Source organism: Argopecten irradians, chromosome 13 (genome assembly GCF_041381155.1).
Source record: "Argopecten irradians isolate NY chromosome 13, Ai_NY, whole genome shotgun sequence".
Lineage (NCBI taxonomy): Eukaryota > Metazoa > Mollusca > Bivalvia > Pectinida > Pectinidae > Argopecten > Argopecten irradians.
Genome location: NC_091146.1, coordinates 26,975,619 through 26,995,767, shown reverse-complemented (window position 1 = coordinate 26,995,767; position 20,149 = coordinate 26,975,619). Strand labels below are relative to the sequence as shown.

Here is a 20,149-nt window from a genome sequence, read left to right as displayed (position 1 = left end):
TCATAAGAAGACAGCCATTTTGTAATTCAAGATGGCCGCCAACTTTACGAGCTGTACATTGTATACTTTAAAACAAACCTTTTAATAGCTAAAGCTTACTGTAAGCAAATAACCACATCAACCTAATTAGTGGAGTATGTTATATTATTATTTTTAGTGTTTGATACATAAATAATTTTATTCTTATTTAAAATTAAAAAAGACCGCCATATTTAAAAATCCAAGAGAGGCCCTTTGAATTAGAGTATATTCTCCGTATTACACTCTGTACGAAGAAGTAAAAAGATTCAAAAATTGATATAAAATAGGATGCCTTGGAAGGATTTTGGCTTAAAACCCCGAATTGCAACTTTTACAGGCGACATCAGATGTGCTTCCTCGAGAGCCACAATTGAAACAACTTCAAAGTCCACAAATTCAGCAGTGATTGGCCAAAGCTCGTTTCCACTCTGTTGGCTAACTCCCAGTTCGACATAACGATGTCACACAAAACAAAAGGTCGGCAAGGTACCAGATGAACAATCTCACTAAGTAAGCTTTCGTAGTCTATGAGGTGGTTCCCAAATTCTTGATTATTATACTCCTTATATTCATTTCCATATTATGCCACTTTTGCATTTTGTTTTGATGGACCCTTATATACATTTCCCCTTTTGCAAAGACTTACAGTTTCCCCTTGTTCTCAATTTGCTTGCTATTTACCTTCACTCAGTCGCCCATTGTGCCGAATAGATTTGTTTAACCTGACGGTAAGCTTAAATGGTTTTTGGTTGGAATTTAGTTTTGGCATCATATCGTTACATAAATCAACACCATCTATCAGTTCTTTTCCTTCGCAATTCTTTATCTCCTAAGCCTGCAAAGAAAGAGGAATTTCTAGCTCGGAGGCCACAGCTAATAATTGTAAAAACAAATGTCATCAGCGGTACGTAATGACCTATCTTCGCAAGTGACTTTGTTTGTGGGTTAGAGGTCCTAGGGCCGCAATGTCAAATTGACTAAACAAGGTGTCCATGTCTGAACCCGGGTATATATCCCAGTTTTGACGGCAAACCCAAGCATTTTAAATCTTACTCTAAGTCCCTGTCCCTAAGTGGAGTGTCCTCTGATGATGGTTTGCAGTTTTTTGTTTTTGTTGATGCACGATTGCATCGAATCAAATATCCCTGTCATTCTATCTTCTATCTGAATAATATAAAGGGAATTCCACACGATTAAGCTTTAGACGGCGGTTGACCGCCGGACCATTGCGAACGTTGGTTATCGCAATATTAAAAGGCGGCCACAGTCTCATCCATGAAACCTTCTTTAGTAGACAACTACCCTATGAATATTTGCCTTTAGATTCTTTCTGCTTGAAGGCGCAAAGTATTTTTGGATAGCCTGCCTAATTGTATTTTTCGTTTTAGAATAAGAATATTATTTGATTATTCGCGTAGCTGGTGGTGAAGAAAATGAATGTGGAGGTAATTTCCATATCCCTTTAAACACTGTACCGAGGTTTGCAGATCATGAACCAACTATTTTGGAAGCATATGACTGCCTTCATGCTTTAATCCCAATTATATTTCGTTAGCACTCTATGAAGATTTCCCGTTCTTTTCAGCCAAATACGATTCTTCTATACCACATAAAAAAAAAAAACAAAAGGATTTATGATTTATCCGACATCCTATCTCTCTCTAAGCAAAATGCCATTAATAAGTTTTCACAGTATTCTTTATATAATGTGTTTTCGTTACTATCCTAGCATTTGTAAGATGGTTCAAGGTGTACCAATAGGACCATTTGTGCAGAGATGTGATTGAGAGTATCCTCCATCAAGTGCTAGCTAGTTTCTATTACATTATATAGCTCCTGTATAACTGTTCTTTCCAGAATGACAAAAATATTGCCTAATCGAGAAAAATTTTGATTCTAGAAGTACAATATAATCTTTTATGGCATGAAAATGGGTGTGAGCATGTTTTCCAAGCTGCGGTAACACTGAAAGAGGGTATAGGCCCGCTACCTGTCCCGAAATTGAAGAAATATGGAAACCGTTATCTATAGACCGTGGTGAAAGTCCATTCACCGTGTTTTTATAAGGACGCACGTCGGGAAATCATAAGCGAACCCCCGCTTGTATGGGAAATTTACCGTTTGCATTTGATTAATCTTGTTTCATATAATTTCAGATGAAATATTGTATGTCTAACTATTTTGTAGAAGTTTTTTCCGCAATGAATCCGATGAAACATCAGCCAATATGGTTATAATTTCATAGTACCAATTAATTTAATACTGTGCCCGACATCTTGTAATTTCCAGATCTGGGAGTCCCTTTTGAACTTCAAATAGGAATACAATTATTTTTGTTGGCACACCTTTCACAGACTAATTCCCTTAAGCAAGGACTGCAAACATTTGGTGTAATATATTATGTGGCAAATCGTTATCTAGCTTCTATGATCGGTAGCGGACTAGGCACATTATTGGTTGCCGCCATGAATTGTATCCTGTTTTTACCTGAATTTTCCAACTCAATGTAATTTGGAATAAAATACGTGAAACTGAACTACTTCGGTAGTGTCCTTTGTGTGTCAAATTTTTAATTCTTTATAGATAATTTTGTGATTAATGTGTGTGTATTGCATGTGTGGAAATTATTATTTTCTAAAATTTCCGGTAAGCTCCTACATATTTTAATCCAATATATGGTTTCATATATAAACACTGTAAATAACACTTGCTATACAGAGTTATATATGGCAACTACAAATTCTATAAGTATAAATTGAACTTTCGTTTACCGTATTGTTTATTAGTAATAAAACCATTAAATTTCTAAGTTTTGTACTTGTATAATTGCTGTTCCGCTAAAGGAAAAATTCAATATTTTTTACTCTGTAAAATTATGTATAATACCATTAAGTTTATCAATCACACTCCAGTTAATCCTATTGTTATATCTTAAATTATTCGTCTCTCTTACGTATAACGCTATTTTAGTAAAACCTGTTCCGGATTTTAATAAACCTCCCTATCCGGATTAAATATTGAACAACTACCAGTATCGCTATAGACTTCCTCTTTACAAGTTTTAACATAGGATCGGCGTGGCTCATGCAAATATTCTCCAGATTCAAGTACAGGTATTTTTTATGCAATCGGAGAAAAGCAAATAACTGACTGTTTACTTGTTTGCATGTAGACCCTTAGTTTATGACCCACCACTATATCAATGTATTTTAAGTTTTCTTTGTTAATGTTTAGTAAATTCCCTTATTATCTACTTCCTCACTTCTATCATACAACCAGAATGGAACAGAGTTAATACTTTATTTATAGCAGCAAAGTTATGACAACTATATACGTTTTCCTCTATCTGCTAATAATCAAGCCTAAGGTGAACAAAAATCAGCTTTAAATGTTTTTTTTTCTATCAGCTGTCCACAAAAAAGTAATAGACTTTTGCTTGCCAAGATTACATAATTATTAGTAATGAACTATAAAACAATAAACGAAGTGAATGTGGTTTTTCAGTGCCACTTTTAGTTTCTTCAAATGATGACATAAATAGAGTCCCCCAAATGCTAGAGGTGAATCCCATTATGGTTTTTAGGAATAACTATGAAAATAAAGGTTCACAAGGAGACAAAAGACAAAACAGGTTAAGTTTTTTAGCCTTAGAGAATGAAATTAGAGACATTTTTAGAATTTACACTTATAAATGTGAATGGCCCGAATAAGGATATTCCAATGTTTTTTTTATGATAGAAATTGGTTCGAAACTATTGAAGTCCTTTTGATAATTCTGATATACTATTATTCTGTGTGATGATATTAACCTTAGTTAATAAACCCTGATATAGTACAATGATAAAAAATTACTATACATATCAAAAACCCAAATGCGAGAGAGACGATTTTAGAAAACTTTATTCATTAGTAGAAATAATTTTAGAGAACAGAAAGAACGAACACTAGAAGATAATCTATGTGAAGAAAAGATCAAACCTTTCCAAGAAGGCTTCGTGTTTTGATTTTTTTTTCTGTTGTACAATGAAAACTTAATCGTCCACTACTGATAAGTCCAAGATCGTGACGCAGGCTACCGATTACTGATTCATATACATACCCCAACCATATCGTTGGAAACCTTAATGAATTATGTACCAGGCAGGGGATTTTTGGAATTTAATCATATTGTCTTTTACAGTGACAAGAGAAATTAAAATATAGTAATAACATGTTATTAGGGGACAAGATTTAAACAATATTTTCCTTCTGTCAAAACATAAAAAATATAGATATAACATTTTCAGATTCTGAAGATAGAGTATCCATTATAGATGATCAATTTATTTTTTAGAGACATTGCTTCATGCAAAATAAGAGGTTAAAACTATATCAATAACCATACATCTTTTCAGGAAAAAAAATTAGACAAAAATTATGGAAAAAAGTCATCAGAAAATCTATACAGATATTGAAGAAACAAATGATAATAGACATGGTTGAGCTAGAAATACAAAAAAACGAGAAGTTACAAGGCAATAAGAGAACAACATAATTAAAGTAAGTAAAGTAAGGTTACACTTCTAGTGGATAGAAGAGTGAAATAAAAACCTACAAGTTACTATATTAAATTTAGAAAAGAGGAATTTAACTTCTAAAAAATTATACCTTAAGGTTTCATAATTATGACTAATGGGTAACGTAATTACGAGACACGTGCTGAATGTATATGGAGGGTAAAAAAAATTTTTATGTAACATATGATATGAATCTCAAAATGAAATAGCAGATTTATATATAAATGCGCTTCATTAGATCCTTACAATAAAAATAAGAATAATGACACATGATTCCTGAAAATTTAGAAGGTTCATAACAAAACCTAGAGATATGCGGGAAAAACACTGAAAAATCAAGACCAATTAATAATTCCTTCCAGGATAGATTGGTTTAACTGTAAAGTTTCTTTAAATGTTTTACTAGGAAATTCTTAGGTTAATATAGGAATAAGGTCGTCAATAAAATTTAGGTGATAAGAAATGGAAAAATTTTCATCTATCTCACAACGATTGTGGCGTTAATTTCAATGCCATTCCAAAGATGGAGATAAACCCAGACCTTATTAAAAAAAACTGGATACCTATTAACACTGCTAAATGTATAATATTAAATAGCTTTCAGTGATCAATAGCAAAACAGAATTAGGACAGATTTTAGATAAATGATAAATTGAAAACGAACGGACTAGGGATTTCGTTTCGGGCAGATATATAAGTGAAAAATCGAGTTCATGGTAAGGCAGTATACAATGCGAAAAGATATTTCAGGTAATATTTTTAATGATTTGATTTTGAAAGGGCCATTGAATTCGGTGTCATGGATAATTTATTGAAAAAAGTATTATTGTTTTGGTGTTTTGGGTGAATGTATAATCAGGTCAATGCGTCTATTAATCAAGTATGGAAATTCTGTCCTCATTTTTTTTTATCGGAAAATTAAAAGGGGTTGTCCGACAGGGATACCCCAATCGCTTCCCTACATATTTATCCTTGTAACTGAAAATCTAGCTATCAAACTAAGAAATAATAAACAAATTTAAAAGGTATTAATGTGGATACTTGTCTCATACATCTGTTCGCAGTATGCCAGAAGATAACCTCACTTGCACTTGATGGCCACCGAAAAAAAATCTCTTAAAAAAGCTAATACAGAACTTGATTTTTTTTTGCAAATAAATCAGGACTTAAAATAAATATTTTCAAAACTCAAGTTATTTGGATAGGCAGTGAGAGATAAATCACAGATTAAATCTCTTACCAGAACATGATCTACAATAGGGCAGGGCGGAAACCAATATTAACAATGCACATGAATCCTCAGTTAAACTTTGATAAAAAATTTTACAAAATTAAAACCACTCATTAAATCCTAAAAAATGGAGGATTTTTTAACACCAATTGTCAAATAAATGTACCATAAATAAATTATTAGTTTCACAGTATAATCACCTGTTTATATCATGTACGCAAAACCCAGATGATAACTTATTCTTGGAGGACACTGAATTCTCTCATTGATATGATTTTTCCCTATGGAGAATAGTAAAGTAGAAAAAGTAAGAAGATAAGTAGTAGGCTTATATTAAATGGAGTGTAAGAATGATTGAATATCCAAACCTTATATATGATTCTCTTAAATTAGGTTGGATACGAAGAATAATTCCAATGTGTCAATCAAAATGGCAAACTATTCTGAAAAACGACATGTCAATATATAGATTTGTTTGATTCAAACTGGTATCTGATTATAATAACAAAATTGCGAACTGAAGATGAAAAAAACACGGAGTTTTGGTTAGTTAATTTGAAAGCTTGTAAAAATGTAAAATTTGCTACGGAGGAAGGGAATTTGGAATGATCAGGGATGTTTTATCTTCAAAACCCCACTAAGGTAATAAAAGACCCAAAATTCTTAATTGAGATAAAGTTACAATTTCATTAAAGACAAGTATAAAGAGGGGGCTATACATATAAAGGCACGTAATAAGAGACTATGAATCCGGGTAAGATTTTTATACTCTTTGAAGAAATTTACTCAAAAAAAATCACATAGAGACTTTCCTGCATTTCACCGTGTTATAATCAGCAGTAAAACAATTTCAATCGCAATCCAGGTTTCCCTAAAAACAGAACATACCTATTGTCCATGTTATACCATTATATTATGAGCCAAATTTTTAGCAAGGTCTAAAGGTTCAAACGTTTGTATTATAATAGTCCCTTATAAAAACCATCAGGACAAAAGAAATTGAATGCAATCTTTGAATATGAGTAATATATGTCATCGTAAAGAATTGTCTTTAAAGCTGCCATTTATGATTACGAAAACCAACCAAAATATCAAGTAGATTCAATAATCACTTAAATATTCTGGTAACTAATAGTAAACTTGAGTTTTTAATGAAATGATTATTCAGGACTTAAAATAAATATATTCAAAACTATCACAATGTTCCAAAACGTTTTGCAAAGGTTATGCTTATGTAGTGAAATTTCAAAAGGAATGACAAAAATGGGAAAAACTTAGTTATAATTAATGTATAATTAATTTATTTTCTTTCTCCTCTGGCACTGTATGTCTTTCTGTCTGTATTTGTTCATTTCCATATGTTCATATGTGGAATGGTGTGCAAGTGTGTAGTGTGTGTTTCAGGTGTATGTTGTGTTACCAAATGTTGTGTATACTTGCATATATATCGAATGATTATTCCAGAGTGATCAAAATGAGTGAGTGGGAGTGAGTGAGTGACGTATGAGATTTGATGATGCGAGGTGAGTGGGTGAGTGACCGTGGGTGAGGGGAGTGAGTGAAGATGAGTAGGAGTGAGTGAAGTTGAGTGAGTGAGTGAGTGAAGTGAGTGAGAGAGTTGACGTGAGTGAGGGATCGTGAGAGAGTGAGTGAGTGAGTTGGGAGTGAGTGAGTGAGTGAGTGAAGTGATGTGCGTGGTTGAGTGATGAGTGAGAGAGAACGTGAGTGAGTCGAAGAGTGAGTGAGTGTAGTGAGTTTGATGTGAGTGGAGGTGAGTGAGTTGAGTGAGTGAGTGAGTGAGTGAGTGTGTGAGTGACTGGAAGACTGCAGTGAGTGAGATGTGAGTAGAAGTGATGTGAGTGAAGTGATGAGTCGTTCGACCTAAGTTTGACGAGTGAGTGAGTAGCGTGAGTGAGTGCGTGAGTGTTTGCGTGCGAGTGAGATTGAGTGAGATGCGTGGTTCGAAGGGTGAGTGTGTGGACGGTGCGTGAGTGCGTGACGTGAGAGGTGACGTGAGTGAGTGAGTGAAGTGAGTGACAGTGAGTGGAAAGGGTGAAGTGAGTGCAAGTGAGTGAGCTGAGTGAGTTATAAAAATGAGCTCAAAGTGATTCAAAATAAATTAATTGGGGAATACAGTGAGTGAGTTTGCATGTCAAATATTTAAGTATTCAAATATGATTGGGGAAAAAAATACAAAAAAAAATAGTTTGGTTTCAATATCAAAATTTCGACGGCCGGCAGGATTCGAACTTGACTCAATTTTGATAGTAGGTTATTACAAATGCCATCTATGAAAGCAGTTTTTGCATCTAGATTACGGTTTGAGCCATTTTCACGATGATAACAAACCGAGCACACACTACAAACAAAGTAAAAACCAGTCACCGGAAGTCCCCTAAAGGTTCACCACGCAACGGGTCATGGAAGGCAGAAACCTGCGCGTGGGACTTGTTTTTTTTTTTTTTTTTTTTTTTTTTTGTTTTTTTTTTTTTGAAATCGGTGCTATTTTCCTCTTCCCTTTCCCCTTTCTCTCTATTTTCTCTTACTTTGATATCTCTTCTATCGTTTTAAGACCATCTGCATGTCTGTATCTTGATAATTAAGCCTCACAACGACAGGTTTCCGGGCACACACTAAAATCCGGGTTTTCAGACCTCAATTTTTTGACTTATTTTGGCATGTTCAAAGGTGAATTGTTACGTCACTAATGCAATGACCGAATCGAAATTGACATGCTATATAGGGATGAACATCTTCTTTTCAAAAAACTAGTATTTTATTTTCAACGGTCACAGTGGGGCTCCAGAAGGGTGCATGAAATGGGGGGCAAATGCATAATTACGCATAAATACGTTACGGCCGTCCAAAGGATATAGAGTTAATCATAATATTTCTGGTAACTAATTTTTTTTCATTTAAAGCTCGAATTGTTCAGTCGCCCTATGTGTACACTTTGCAACTCGGAATATGGAAACTATTATACACTTTGCTTTGGAAATGTCAAGAGGTGCAATAACTTCTCGTGAGTCTTAGAAACTCTTTTAGACTACTCTTTCCATTCCTTTTAGCTTCAATTAAAGAATATTTCCTTTTCGGACTTCTCCGTCAAAATGTAAATAGTAAAAGAATGGATAATGAAATGATTATTATAGTGAAACACATATATATATAAAAATGCGTTGTCTTCAAGAAATCTTTCAATTTAAATTTTCTAAAATAATTCTTATTCAAGACTATCATAATGTTCCAAAACGTTTTGCAAAGGTTTATGCTTATGTAGTGAAATTTCAAAAGGGATGACAAAAAAAGGGAAAAAACTTATAGCGATTAAAAAAGTTATAATTAATGTAATAATTAACTTTATTTCTTTTCTCCTCTCTGTTTCTTTTCTCTCATATAGTCTAACATATTTTGTCCCTCCTATGCTTTGAAACAATATTTGCTTTTTTACTTATATTTTAGTAGTCTATAATGGTTATCATTATTCCATCCCTCTTCCCTCTCTTTTTCTCTATTTTTGATCTTTCTTTCTATCTATGTCTCTGCGCCTGTATGTCTTTCTGTCTGTATTTGTATCATATCTCCATATGTTCATATGTGTAGGTGTGCGAGATGGTGTGCAAGTGTGTAATGGTGTGTGACAAGGTGTATATGTTGTGTACCAAGTATGTGTGTATATGTATATATATCTTGCTATAAAAAATAATAATTGAAATTAGTGATGATTTTGTAAGTAGTCTAAAACGGAGATGACCTGGTGCGATACCAAACGGTGTCGGCTTATTCCACGTTTTGATATGAGTGAGTGAAGTGACTAGCGCGCACTGGCCCGTAAACAAGAAATCTATCTGTTCATAATGTACTTAAGTCCTGGTAGGTGTCGGGCAGATGTTTCGAGGGCTATATTTAAGGGTATAGTAAAAATATATAACAACAGGGCATTCCTTCACATATCTTGATATTTTATATCACAGAGTCCCTAACAGGGATAGCAACGACGTAATAAATAATTACTATCTTATGGCACGAACAACAATTCTGTTACTACTATTTCGGTAGTTTATTACATGTTAGCATGTATATGCTGCGCTATTTACAAAAAGTAAAATCGGATAAGTTACTCTAGTTCCTTTAAATATCTAACAAGAAAAATGCAGATAATGGAAGATAGATCGTTTAAGAGAATTTTCGAACCCGCGCGTGTGACATTCGGAATTACACCCATTTCAACTGCTGTTACCAGAGGTTTGCTATCCTGTTCTGGGAATTAACGTTACGTCCACATCTACGCCTTTCAAATCAATTAATAAGCTGTTTTCATGTTATTAACTTTCAAGTATGATCCTTTAATGTAAGAAAATACTTTTGACAAGCAACGCCAGTGTCCTTGCAGTGGGTTATTCCTAAATATTTAGTATTAATACTGGTATCATGACAACCATACAGTCATTCATTAAGAAGTGTCCCTTTTTCACAATCAAATCAAATTAATCTTAGGCATCCTACCATAAAGATGTAAATATAATCAACGCTCAGACCACGAACAGAAGTTGTAGTATACATGTACGTGTATATGCATTTTAACATTTTATTATAGTAAAGGAAATGACTATGCATGTCAATGGTAGTTATAACTACGGGTAAATATGTACATTGTACATATGTTAATTGACTATGGTAATGATGTCCTTATTATTATTTTTTTAATTATGTCAACTTGAATAAAGGAGAAAATAGATTGAACACCATATTCACATACGGTTATATAAGTTAAGAATGTTCCTTGTTCAATATTTCTAAATACAATATTTTGAATTGTAAATGGGACTATAGGCCTACTGAAGTTATACATGTAGGTATAGGTTTAGCATACTATTACTAAAAGGCCCGCTACATTTCCGAAAGGGCTCTTTATTCTTAAAATTGGAAAGTAAAAACGAGATTGATAAGTTTGTAGATTTGCAAAAATTATTAGCGTTTTGTTAATACTACAATTGTCAATACATTCTGACCAATTTATTCAAAATAAGCCTTATGCTATTTTCATAACGCGGGTCGTATTATGTTTTTAGCCGTCGTCCTGATTGCGCCAGACAGCAAAACAGCGAAGTGTACTTAACTGTTAAAATAGATTACGAAGGAAAGCTTACATTTGTTTAGTGTTAAAGCCTTGTGTTAGGTCATCGATAGATATAATTTTCTTACACAAGTAATGTTATTAAACTTATATTATTTCATTATTTCGGAAAGGTAATTGGCCTTTAATATATATATATATATATTAGGAAAGGATAACTTGATAATTTCAGTAAACGTTGCGGTTCAGAAATATAAAAAAAATATTAAAGTTGGGGTTTAGAAATTAAAAAAAATATATATATGTACAAGTAGAAATGGCGATTTGAACTCACTGTCTACGGCTCAGGGAACAGAGGACAGAACGTCACGACTGCCACGCATGCTTCGAAAATTGATGAAAAAATGAATAATTATCCTTAGTAATCTGTAGCACTCTAATGTAAACACATTTTTGCTCAATTATATTTTATTATATAAAGGTATATAACGCCGCCGTTATAATATAAATACATCTATAACATATGGAGATAAAATAACTACAGTAGTAAAACCCATGTCCAGTGTCCTACCGTAATATACACTGTTGTCCGAAGTCGTCTGCACTAGCCTACTGTAGCCTGGTAGCCCTGACTGTAGAATCGCCGACTTATCAGATTTTCACAATTAAAAAATTGAACATTTTTCACATACAACACAAAGGCTTATGCATGAAGATGGTGTCAATTAATAGGATTTACTGTATGACGGAATGATTTCTGATGAACTGAAAGATAGGCCACCTGGCTTCAAATTTTCAGTGACGTACCGAAATATCAGGTCATTGACGGGGTCCCATCTATGATCAAAATAGATCTCGTGAAATATACAGTAGTAAATCTATAGACTATATTTATTGAGAAGAGTATACTTGATTCTTCAATTGAAATTGATCATTACGATCCATGTTGAAACGACCGGGGAGACAATGTATGTAGAAAATCAGCGTAAACGTAGCCAGTCACGCTGTGTCAAAACACCGAGTACATTATAAAGGCGGGACAGTAATTCGGGCAACAAAATACGGACACTATTTTTATCACAACGTTTTCGCTACAGAAAATTGAGAATGGCGCTTTCTGCACGGAGTAATAATTTTATAAATCGTCATAAAACTAATCAAAATAATTACTAATATTAGTATTATTCCTTAGTTCATATATGCACACTGAATGTGTTTCCGATTTATTTTTTCCGGATAAATAATAGCCGTGGCCGATACATTTTTTATGTTATTACCGCCGTTGCGATCTCTGGTTCGTTAATTTCATAGATTTTCTTTTTTTTCAGATTGGCCGCATTTGTGTCAATATTCGATATTTGTATAAAGATTTGCATTTTTGTGTTTGTTCTGTTGACAAAAAATGGTGTTTGGAAAAAGCTGCGGCCAATGTGAAAACTACGCTTTGTCAAGCCATTTTTTGCACGAAAATGTGTAAAAATGCATAAAATTGCCTAAATATATCGTCTTTTAACCCATCTACAAATACCGTAAGCGGAAAATCATTTTTGATTGCGAAAATATCGATATCAACTCTTTTGGAAAGCTGTGTTTGTAAGATTTGACATTGTTTGAATTCCTATTCATTCCGGGGCCATAATTGCCCCTTATTGCACCTACTCCTTTGAACGATTTTCATGCTTAGCCGCTCCGCTATTAATCAATATAAGCAAACAAACATCGTCTAAAATTGATCAGCAAAGGTATTTCGTATCAGATCATAGTTGATTAGAGGACAGGTATACACGTGGTCATGGAATGATTTGTATATATATTTCATACTTGATAAATGCAAATTCAACCATGGTATAAGCAATGCAAAACTGGTACATCATCAGCACTCACTTCCGTCCAGGTAACACTAATGTCACTCAAGCGGATGATATACCCCTCCCCACGCTCTCATATGAACAAGTCGTATAATTGTTTTGTGGATCTTCTCTTATAGATATGTAGAAACCATTTACATTTATTACATACATATTGAAAGACATAACCATGAGTGGATAAGAGAAGGGTGATAAACCATCTTGATAACTCGTACAATGAGTTATCGTTGATCGTTTCATTGAAACAGTATCACAAAAAAATGAAATAATTTAACTACTTTTAGGTATATAATATCGATTTTATAAAGAAAAAAACTAAACTATAGATGTCCATCTCTGTTGTCCGATGATAAACCTTGTATTGATCTCGATATCAATATAAAATGAACAAAATATATTAACAATCGATTTAAATCCGACACTGCAATACATAAATACTGAAGCGTTTCTAAAACGTTATATATGATTATTATACTTGTTCTCTTCTATTTACGGGTTTTATTAAAATACGTATTGGTCTAGAGTATAGTTTTTACATTTGTACATTCCAGTATTTCATCCAATTAAGATCAGACCTTAGTATATTACCAGGATCTCGACTGTTATGGATCTTGTATAATGTTAATTGGTAAGAAAATCTCCATGCAAATAACTTTTACACCATTCGTCTTTAAAATTGGGTTGTTCTTATTTGCAGCATGCATGTAATTTGAACAGTTTTAAATATTGTAATACCATTGTTTTAAATCTATATAAGTCGATAAGTAATAGCCCTAGAGCAACATTGTTTATGTTTAACATCTAATGCATTCTACGATACGCTCCAATTAAGATCACTTAACCCTGATCTAGTGACAGGAAATCGAATTACTAACACTTGGTTACCAGTCTTTGTTCATGGATAGAGTACATAGACCAGAGAGTGGTTTGAAAAGTTACAGCCATGCAGCATTCCGAGGTCGGACATTTCTTTGGTTTTCAAAGTGATCCATTCAATCTACTATAATTATTAAATAGGATAACAGAATGCTCATGTTTGGGTGCCATAGGGTTAAAATAAATTGAGCAAGTGATACAAATATTTACCGCTTTGGAAATACTACAGTGATCTCTTACAATCATTACTTTTGATTAGTGAAACTTGCATTACTAACATACCGAAATCCATAATATCAATAATTTAATTAAGTATAGTGTTGTCCGCGCTACCATATTAGGTTCCGGGCCAATAGGTAAAATTATAACGATGACGTTTGTCCATGGATACTGAAAAATGCATTGGTAAATACCATTAAATTTTCATGACAAATTTATAATTACACTTTGCGAATTTTATTTCGCCATGAGGCGATGGCTAATATCAATACAAAGCTTAATAGGCATTTTTCGAAAATAAACATATTACATAACATTGTATTAATTTCAATAAAATTGATTTTTATTTGTTTTTATACTACTTTGTAAATCAGACTTTCTGTTTGGTAGATTTTTTCTTCATACTACTATCAAGAAAACAAATCCAATAATTGCAAACCCAATGTTTTGGTGACTTTACAATAGAGAATTCGACGTTGCTTATTGATTATTGAATAGTAATCCATTGGAAAATCAATGGAACCGTATGTTTAATCTTATTCTTTTTTATCAAGTAGTCTGGAAAATTAAGTATACGCATTGATGTTACTATTATTTTAACTTCATCAGGGTATTAACTAAATTTTGTTTGCAAACTTTTGTGAGAATCCGCCAAGTAGACTTTTTCTTTCATATCCCGATGAAGTTAACAAATAGTTACATCAATGCTTAAGAATATATAATCTTGGTTATATCAATAGCTCATTAGCTCACATGTGATATGATGTGGTAAGACATGTATAATTACGCAAAACTGATACGGATTTTTACTTATCATACAATAATGTATGCCTATAATAAAATTGGGAAAAAATAAAAAATAGAAAAAACAATGACAATAACATACCACTAAAGCATTATTATCACATTGCCACATTGTTTTAATTTCAGGCCTTGGAAGACGCAGTAATTATAGAGAAGTTAGATATCATTAAATTGTTACTGCAACAGGGAGCAGATCCAAATCAGGTACGTTATATCTTAAACTTGTGTATTTTATTTCTAAACAGCTACTTCAGGTTGGATGACAAGGTTTATATATCGATTAATCGATGACTTATAACACGTGTATTCTGGTATTCTGTCACATCCATCATACAGATGACCACGCATTATAATTAAATAATGGAGCTAACATTCTACGTTTTGTCTTCGAAACGATTAAAAATCATTTTTGTTATTCCCTATCATATTATAGTGTATTTTTGCTGCCTGGTCATTTGTTTGATGCATAGGATAGTGTACACAACGTATGAGATCGACACCTAACACATGGAACATTCAATTGCTATTTGACACATATCAACACATAATATAATTCAGTTTATTTCTGAAACACAAAAACAAGGTGTATCAACAAAGAAAGATAGTCAAACAAGTTCCAAATATGAGAGTTCAATTGTCTCATCTAAACATATAATTATATACTCACGCTTTGGTCACGAAACGGATACGCACACAAACTGGATCTGAAATCCGCAATCCTCAGTGAAAAAAACTGTGTAAGATTATCGCATAGTATCAAACTTAAGAATGCATAACGAAATAACAAACATCAATGTAAGTTTGGTAATGACACTAAGCAGGTAGAATATAGCCTTTGCATATGGTTTCTTTTTTCAAAAAAAATGTTATGATATACTAGAGTGTATGCATATCCACTTTAAACTAACCTTTTAAACGACAAATACAGCATTCGCAGGCATTAGGCATCAGTGTTTATAATAGTATATCATTATTGGCATATTCTATATGGAAAAGTATTGAATGCATCAAACATACCTATATATACTTAAACGATTAATTTTGGCTATCCAATTTATTAAATAAATGAGGAAAAATTCCTTATTGGATTGCATGCATACATGTAACTCGTAAGCTGCATACATTCTATTGGATTAAAATGAATATTCTTTATATATAAAAGAGCCGTGAAAGTGTTTGGGAGAAGCTAACTGTTTTTTGTGTTGTGTTTTATAATAATTGTTAACCTTTACAAAGACACGCTACATTGTGACTTTATGTATACATTTTTTTTCAAATCAGAATTATTAGCACTAACTACAACATATTCCAGATTTTAACAAAATATGAACAGTTCATATCATGAATGATTTATTAATTGGTCATGTCTTTTTCAATGATACATTTTGTTCTATTTGGGTGTGTAATTGGAAGACGATCAGTTTCTGAGGAAACATATTCGTGCTCAGCTATGAGTCCTTTTTTATTAATTGATAATCTATAACTACTACCTATTAAGTTCACATGAATTACAGGATATATGGTAACATAACTATCCTTAATCAATACAAAGAAACAGCCTCTGCAATTTCATATCAGATGATAGTTGATATACTCTGGTTACCTACATGTGGTCATTTAATGATTTGTCATCGGCACTTACTACCGTTCAGGTAACATTGGTGTCACCTATGTGGATGGAATATCCCTCCCTACACTCTCATGTGAACATGTCGTATAATTGTTTTGTGGATCTTATATAATACATATTTTGAAACCATTAATATTTATTATGTACATCTAGAAAGACATAACCAAGAATGAACAAGATATGGGTGATATATCATGGTGATATATCGTCGAATGAGTTATCGTTTATTGTTTCATTGTGACAGTATCATAAACACGAAACAATTTTAATATTTTAAGGTATTACGTAATATCGATTTATGAACAAAACAAACTGAACTATATATGTCCATTGCCTGGTGTCCGAATATACAGCTTGCTCTGTAGATACTTTATCTATAAAAATCTGAAGTTTTTTTATAACGTTTTTTTACATAACTTCTTTACACCAATTCATATATGAGGAAATATAATATTTTCAGATATTATTCCGACCGTTCAATAAAACCTTGATATATTGCACAGTTCGAAGTTATATTGCACACGACCATTGGAACGTTATATTGCATGGTTCGAGATGTTATACTGCAAGGTTTTGGAACACCTCGCCGTTGTTGTCTAGTTTAGTTAAAAAAAATCGAGGAATCGCGCGTAACAGTGAATTTCGTTACTATGACGTCACAAAGGTTCACGCTTAGTTTTAGCTCTAGCTTTATAGATCCCGGATCATGCACGCCATAGACGTTACTCTCTGTTCTTGACAGTTGGTTTTATCAAGTAGAGGACGAACACGACGAATGTATTGAATTAAAAGGCTGCATACAGGTCTAATAATCTAAAAGAATGCAATGCGACATGGAAAGTGGAGTTACGCCATAAAGTACGTGGACTATACTCCAATCTTCTATATGATTTGAAGATTTCCCATACGGTACGGTAGTTGAAAGTGTTATTTGTATTTTGGAATTAATTAAAAATCAACTGAAAAAATGTGATTAATTGATTATGTAATAAAACAAATATTTCGTGGATTACTCTACTCTAGTTCATATTTACCCCTTGGTGATTGTAATCAACACATACCATTTTGCACGCTGCCTTTGGCCTCGTGCAATATAATATTTGTTGATTACCATCACCTCGGGTTAAATATCATGAACTAGAGCATAGTTACCCATGAAATATTTGTATAATATGTGATTATTATAATAGTTGTTTATCTTATGTTTACGCGTTCTATAAAAATACGAACTGGTCTAGAAAATAGTTTGTGCATACAATCATGATACATTTGTACTTCCCACTATTACCTCCAATTGAGATCAAGAGAACCTTAATTTATTACCAGGATCTCGACTGTACTAAATTTGGTATCGTATGAATTGGTAAGGAAGTCCCCATCTAAACAGCTTTTATACCATTTTTGGGTAAAAGTTTGTTATTTCTTATTTGCAGCTGCATACATGTAAATTTGAAGAGTTTTAAAGTATACCATTGTTATAACAGTATATAAGTCAGTATGACTTATAGGTTTAAGTTTCTACTAGCCTGTTGCAACTTTGTTTATGATAAACATTTGATATCTTTAACGATGCTCTCCAATTATTAAGATCATCGTAACTCTGATATAGTGACAGAAAATCGATTTACAAGCTTTTGATTATCAGGTTTTGTTTTTGGATTGAGTTCATGCACCTGAGAGTGGCTTAAAAGTTACAGTCATACAGCATTCCGAGCTCAGCCATTTCCATGGTTTTGAAGTTGATCGATTCAGTCTATCTAGCACTTTTATATTAAATGTGGTTGAAACAGATAGCAGTTACACAACGAGTGGTTGTTCGATATGAAATTTATTATACGTGTTTTAGGTATTTTTTTTTTATTTTATAAAACATTTAGCATTACCATAACGTTATTTTCTGAGATATGCAAATCAAGTGTATATGTGTAGGTATATGTAATTTGAATTAAAGAGGTGGGTGGTATATTCTGTTAAAATATATAATAATGGTATCTAGGATTATCATAGTATTGTTTCGTTCTATATATACGTTCTATAACATTTCTCAGACTATTTTACTTTCTCAGCACAAACAATCAGGAAAACTTCCTGTATCACTCGACAGTTGAGATCATCATTACCCTGATCTTTTAGCAGGAAAGCGACTACAATTAATTGTGGTTATCAGCCATTCGTCTTGATAGTGGCTTAGATATTTACATCCATATCGTATTCTGAGATTCCACCGATGATACTATTTCCGCATTTCCTCATTCAGTCAACCCCCAATAACAAGTCTTCAAATTTAGATGCCATACAGTTTGGATAAGATGAACGAATGACAAAGAAATTTCTTTAGAATTTACACGATACTTGATAATTAATCAGAATGACCGACACCTATGAATTTGCCTCATCAAACTTCAGTTTTGAGCTTAAACCTAATTTATAATTAAATACTTTTAAATTTACCTTGGTTCTGAGAGGATGTTTGACGCCATTAGATATTTCAGATTGGTGTATGTTTACGGTGCGATTGACAGCTTTGGCGCGACACTATAGCTGTTGAAAAATGCAAATACATAATTTTGTATTAGCTTATAGTTGGACCTTGTTAACAATAACTCGTTGGAATCGTGAAGCATTGATTAGCTGATTGTTTGTATGATACATTGATGGAGTGGCTTATATTATAAAAATAAAATTGATCGTCACTTCTCAAAAATAAAATTAATTGCTATAAAAAATATACATTACAGTACCTTGATAATATTAAGAGTTTTTGTATCGTATAAAGCGATTTCTATGTGTAATTACATGCACGAAACAATGTTTACGATTATATGCTAACTGTTGTGTAGTATTATATATAGATTTGAACAATTAAATGTTTACTAAATTACATTACATTTGAGGATATAACATCATTATAATTGTAGGTCTTGATAAGAGCAGTAACCACGGGTAATGTGAATATCGTTAAAGTGCTACTGGAACACGGAGCAAATCCAGATTGGGTAAGTTTTATTTTAAATTTATTCAACTTAATTTTAAATTACAGTATAACTTGACTAAACCGAACCCTGTATAAACCGGAAACTTGTCTATATCGATTAATGTCTTTGGTCCCGGCAAATTTCTTAACAAACTATAGTACCCAAAACCTGCATAATCCGGAACCTGTATACTCTGAAAACTGGAACTGTCTAGGAAATGTTACTTTACCTTTCTTTGAAAAATTAACTTGGGCAAACCGGCAACAATGTTTTCACAACATGGGACTGATCATGAGGCGCCTAAGGGGATTTACCTGTACCGGTATACTAAAGGCTAGATAGTGACAACTTACTTTTCATTCGACGGTTTTGTTACATGTACATTATATTTTGTAAATACTTTTCATGGTCAATTCTAACTATAAAACATACAAATAATTTCTGAGAGTTCATTTGAATGTAGCACACCAAGATGAATCAGACCTTCATCATACAAATAACCACGCAGCATAAATATGCAAAGGTGTAAAAATGTATACATTATATTTTATGCACAAATACATCTATTATTTGTACTTGTATTGTTTTCTTTTCATTCTGTGCAAACTACGATTAACTATTAGATACATCGAGTTGCATTCAAGATAACAAAATGAGCACATTGATTCGTTGTTACGCCGTGCTTTGGTCATCGATGCATAAGGAAAGCAATGATAAATATTGTAGTTGATTTCATGAGGCCATACAATCATCTGAATATTCAATACATCAAAGATATAAATATATATATATCATAGCCATTAACATTTATCACATATATCTCAAAAAGCATAATAATAACATTATTAATTCATCACGCAATTCATTTGTTTCATTTTTGGGTCTTAAGTGA

At 32.7% G+C, this 20,149-nt stretch overlaps 2 protein-coding genes across 6 annotated transcripts in view; one reads left to right on the top strand and one right to left on the bottom strand.

Moving 5' to 3' along the window:
* The window catches only part of LOC138306001 (cyclin-dependent kinase 4 inhibitor B-like), a 637,657-nt gene that overhangs the window by 264,808 nt on the left and 352,700 nt on the right, over window positions 1–20,149 (bottom strand). The gene's annotated exons all lie outside the window — the stretch shown is intronic.
* Window positions 1–20,149, top strand: part of LOC138305998 (uncharacterized) — a 343,209-nt gene that overhangs the window by 64,270 nt on the left and 258,790 nt on the right. For both annotated transcript variants that reach the window (XM_069246307.1, XM_069246306.1), the window contains exons 4-5: window positions 14,779–14,856; window positions 19,201–19,278. In XM_069246307.1, the coding sequence (XP_069102408.1) occupies window positions 14,779–14,856; window positions 19,201–19,278 (156 nt within the window). The remainder of the gene's footprint in view (window positions 1–14,778; window positions 14,857–19,200; window positions 19,279–20,149) is intronic.